The following is a 5,204-nucleotide window of genomic DNA, read 5'->3' on the forward strand; positions in this document are numbered from 1 at the left end:
ATCGCTACTACAGCAGTTGTCAGTGCTGGGCTGGAAGAACCAGAACCTTCTGCAGAAGCAGCTGTACAGCCACCTGCTACAGCTCATGAAGCAGCGCTAGACAAAACTTCAGAGCTCACACCAGAACCGGTCTCTGTACCAGTGGTAGAATCAGCACGAGAACCAACACCAGAACCTGTATGTGAACCGACACTGGAGCCCGTACGGGAGCCAACACCTGAACCCATAAAGGAACCAACACCAGAGCTTCTACATGACCTGACACCAGAGCCGGTACATGACCTGACGCCAGAGCCTGTACGGGAGCCGACACCAGAGCCTGTACGTGACCTGACACCAGAGCCGGTACATGACCCAGGGCCGGTACAAGCCCTGACACCAGAGCCTGTACGTGACCTGACACCAGAGCCGGTACGTGAGCCAACACCAGAGCCAGTACGGGAGCCGACACCTGAACCTGTACGTGAGCCAACACCAGAGCTGGTATGGGAGCCGACACCTGAACCTGTACGTGAGCCAACACCAGAGCCGGTATGGGAGCCGACACCTGAACCCGTACGTGAGCCAACACCAGAGCCTGTACATGAACCAAGTCCAGACAAAGTAGAAGAAACATCTCCAGAACCTCCTGTAGAGCCACTGTCTCAGCCATCTGCAGAGCATGAACCAGCCTCCAGCGGTCAGCTGTCAGCCCAGCTGGACCTTTACAAATACGAGGAATCTGCCCAGGACTCGGTTACTTCCCTGGGAACTACTGTCATGTCTCCTCCTTGTTCCCCACCAGGCCCTGCCTCTCCCGTAAGGGAGGAGGCCTCCTCCCTGCTGGACACACAGTCAGATCCCTGGGACCGGAACCAACCCGTGGCCTTGTCTGACATTGTTTCCCAGAGCGCAGTCAGTATGATGAACTTCCAGGCAGAAGAGGAAAGGCAGAATAAAGAACACTTTGAGGAGGAGGAGGAGGAGGAGAACCTGTTCATGTCTTTCTCTGCAGCTCCATCTGCACAGCCTCACCTGGAGGGTGCATCGCCCATGGATGACTTCCTCTCCGGGGACTTTATCTCCCTTCATGGAAAGGAGGCAGCAGTGGAAAAGGCTGATGAGGAGATCAATGAGGATGATGACGAGGAGGAGGAATACGAGGAACAGAGGAGGCTCGAACACCATCTTTCATCCATGATCACTGACACGAGCATGTCTCAGCCCTCTGAGGAGTTCCAAGTGAGGTCCTTAGGCATCAGTGGCTCAGTGGGCTGGCCAGGTGACGACCTGCTGTCAGGGATGGACTCAGAGGATGTGAGCAGCTGTACCAGCAGCCGGCAGCAGGGGGTCTCTGACCTCAGCAGCACCCTGCACACCGCCATACTGGAGGGCACCCAGAGCTCAGACGCCCTGGTCGACTCGAGCCTCCGCGGCTCTGAGGGAGATGGTAACCTCATAGGCTCTCCCAACGTGGAAACCTTGGCCAACGAGGAAGAGGATGAGGATGAGGAGGATGAGCGGGTGGATGATATGGACCTGAATTCAGAGAGAGTAGAGGGGCATCACAGGGTGTTCCAGCAGCAGGAGGAGGAGGAGGAAGAGGATGAAGATGTAGAGATGCACAGTGAAGGTGTGACAGAGAGCTGTGGCAATGTAGATGAAGATGATTTCAATGAGGAGGAGCGTTTAGACAACCTCAATCGCATGCCCCCGGCCTCCTCCTGGGGCCAGACCAGCCCCTTCTCTGATACCTGGGCTCAGCCAGCTTCCCTGTTCTCTGTCTCCTCCCCTAGTCCAGTTTCTGACCATGGTGCAGCTGAATCTGAAACCCCAGCCCAGTCTCCTGCCCAAGCATGTTTGGAGAGCAGCGCCCCTTCTTTCGCTCCTCGGTGTGAGCAGGAGCCCCAGAGTTCAGCTCCTGAGGAGGCTCCCGTCATGCTTGCTGCCCCCCCTGTAGGCATGTCCCAGTCCAGCACTCTGAGTGGCACAGCTCTGGCCGCCCACAGCAGCAGTGAGACGAGCACGCCAGAGGAGCTCCGTGACTACGACAGCAGCTCTGGGGTGGAGTCCCGTTCTGACAAGCAGCACACCCCGCTGCCTGCTTCAGTCCAGCCTGACATGGATCAGGACCTGGGCATTCACTTGGAGAAAGGTGACGGAGAAGAGGAGGAGGCTGAGACGCTCCCTGCCGACGAGATCTTGGGAACCGGACCCTCAACCGCTCCAGCATCTGCCCCGTCCTCACCGTCCACCTCAGGAGACGAGGCCAGCGACACTGAGGGTGAGATGCAAATTAACGACCCTGAAGGGTCAATGATGGCGAGCGAGAGTGCTGGATTTGAAAGCCCTCCTCCAACCTGTAATCTGCCTGCTCTGGAGGAGGATGAGGAGGTGGCAGACACACCTGCGGGAGAGGGCGAAGAGGACGGAGGTGGGGTCACTCCACAGTCAGCCAACTCTGTGGCTTCTTACGGCTTTGACTGCACCACATCCAACTCCAATGCCCACTCTATGGCAGAGAGCTGCGGGAAGAGCCCGGGGATCTTCTCCCTGGAGAATGAGGAGCAGCTGCCAGAGGAGGCCAAGGACCCCTCCCTCATCAAGGAGCTGACCCTGCCATCAGCTGCCGCCACTGCTTGTGCTGAGGACCTGTTGGGTCGACCTGTGGACCTGATGCCTTTGGACCACTCCGGAGACATGCAGCCCAGTCTAGCTGAGCACCACTACCTGCTGGGGGCAAAGATCGCAGCAGACCACTTGGAACAGGTTGACCCTTTGGAGCCCAGTCACCGCCTTGGTGGCCAGGAGTCCGGAGACACCGGCGACAGTCAGCCACCCTACTACTCCACCGTATGTGATAAGACTGATAGTTTTCTGGAAGGTAATGTATAAGCCCCCCCACCACCACCACCGCCCTTGGAATGCACCTTTTTCCCGCAACCCTCCCCCTTTACCTGTCGTTGGTTTTCTCTCCGGTTGATTAGATGCCTAGAAGGAAGAAGGTTTAAAACGTGCACGAAGGAGATGGGAAAAATGACTGTAGCAATTTTTAAATGAAGCCTCCCTCTTTCATACTGTTACGGTGACGAGTGTATGACTTAAACCCCTTTATGTACAATAGCTACTACCATTTTCTAGTAGAATGTTCTTTTTAAGTAACACTGCGTATTCAGGAGCCCCTGATGGGCTGTAGACTGACTGGTCCAACGTGACTGAGCTTTTAAACCTTTTAAAAGAAAAACAAACACAGATGGAACAAAATGGACTCTGTGTATTTATCCTACTGTTTTTACTGAACAAATGTCAATGATTTTTTGGTTTTGTATTTGCTTATATGTTGCTTTTTGCTTGTTTTACTGTTGAGACCCGGTCCTCCTTAAACCTGTGTACATGCTTCATGTTCAGCAGCTCCGTAGCAAAAGTCACATGCTCCTTTTTAAAGGTTTCTGTTCTTGTTTCAAGACTTGTAGCTTCCAAATAAAGGCTAGATGTTAACATGGCTGTGAGGCCCTTACAGATGTGTCGAGGTAGGTGTGGGAGTGTTAGATCGCCAGTGAAGTTTTAAATGTGTGCTTCAAGAGCTTCTGTGCTCTCTGCATAGGGTGTTACGGTATATAATGTGCAGTCACGTACAGTATGTGTTTCAGACATTTGGTTTCGAGTGACAAAGCTTCAAGCCTCAGTTTGCTGATCCTCTGTCCCAGAGGCCATCAACTAGCCTGTTGTCTGTGATGAGAGGCCGCAGCGCTGTCACGGCGCTGCACTCACAGAGAGGCTCTTGTAGCGGGCATCAGGTCGACTAGTTCAACAGTATATTGCATGTTTAACTAACAAAAGACTGTGTACTACCTTGAAGTTGAAACAGTTCTCCACTAAACATGTTCATGAAAGAATGGTTCACACTAGGTTATCTTTCAAAATTACATTAAAGCGTCATTGCAAGGCATCTTGTTCCTGTTTCTTATTTTCCCTGTGGATCCAGCATGTCTGTGTTTGAGTCGCTGTGTATTTGTTTATACAATTCATTTCCCATTGTACCTCCTCTTCCTCACCATGGGAATAACCGGCAAACAGGAAGTGATGCAGCAGTGTAGAATAGTGTTGTATCTGAAATGGAATTTTGGTCCGAATCACAGAGGTAAACCATGTGGTGTCCCAGTGCCGTTCTCCAACATGCTCATTCCTTTTCTCAGGTGCCCTAAATGTTTTGTCTTTATACATAAATGCATCTGAATGTTGCAGCTCAACACCAAACACTTGTCTCCTGTTTCTCCAGCCTGTTCATCCTGACCCTGACAGGAAAGCACTCCAGACCCTGAACCCAAATCTCACACACACACACACACACTCTAGTGTACCTGAAACTCGGGTCTGCTGCTTTTCTAAACTGATCATATCTTCTTGAGACTCTGCAATCAGAGGGCTCCCAAACTAACGGCCATCAGCTGCTTTAGCAGAGTTTTCATGACTTGGTGATCACACATGGCACCAGACACGCTAGTCGTTCACAGTTCAGCTCCGATCTTACTCCGTTCATTACCTTGGTGATGTTTGTGTCAGTTTGATCCCGTGTGTTCATTGGTCACATTGTCTGTAATGTAGTGTGCATGTATGGCCGCTGTCTTGCATGATGATCGCTGTGTCCACAGGACAAAGCAGCAGAAATCAAAGGACAAAATCTTAAAGGAGATACAACTTCAGAGAGAACCCGTCTCACAGTAACTGCCCTGTGATGTCTTCCTCTTTCTTGGTTTGTACATACTGTCACTTGATTTTGTGAACCCTTTCTTTGTGGGTTACACCTTCGCCCTCCTGTCAGATCTCTCCTGACCCCTCTCGTCCTCGGCCCCTGTTGTTGCACCACCTGTTCTGTTTGATGTATGCATCTCTAATTGATGCACTAAGTGACCTTGACTGTCTCACAGGAAACGAGATGAGAAATGAAGCAGAGCACAAGCTGCAAACGCACTCAGAGGAAGACAACCAGAACCACACTATCGCCAATGGCCACTATCTGGCGCTGGTCCCAGGAAACAGGAGGCCCATTGACCCGACTCTCGCAGCACATTTCACCAGGATTGCACCCACTCCACCTGTGATAGAGTCCCATGGTGGAGAGCACCTGAGGAGGCTGGAGCAGCACCATGAGAAGTGGAGAGGGATGCAGGAGAGGCAGAAGAGGCAATGGGTGGAGGGGCAGCGACTGCGGGTGCGGAGGCCGA

The 5,204-nt window shown here is 52.4% G+C and overlaps 1 protein-coding gene across 1 annotated transcript in view; it reads left to right on the forward strand.

Annotated features, from left to right (window-relative positions):
• prr36b (proline rich 36b) overlaps positions 1-3,926 on the forward strand; it is a 26,110-nt gene extending 22,184 nt beyond the window's left edge. The window contains exon 6 of the mRNA XM_020623078.1: positions 14-3,926. Coding sequence (XP_020478734.1) covers positions 14-2,874 — 2,861 coding nt within the window. The 3' untranslated portion in view covers positions 2,875-3,926. The remainder of the gene's footprint in view (positions 1-13) is intronic.
• The last annotated feature ends 1,278 nt before the right edge of the window (positions 3,927-5,204 follow it).

This window comes from Monopterus albus, unplaced genomic scaffold, assembly GCF_001952655.1.
Source record: "Monopterus albus unplaced genomic scaffold, M_albus_1.0 scaffold292.1, whole genome shotgun sequence".
NCBI classification, from domain to species: Eukaryota; Metazoa; Chordata; class Actinopteri; order Synbranchiformes; family Synbranchidae; genus Monopterus; species Monopterus albus.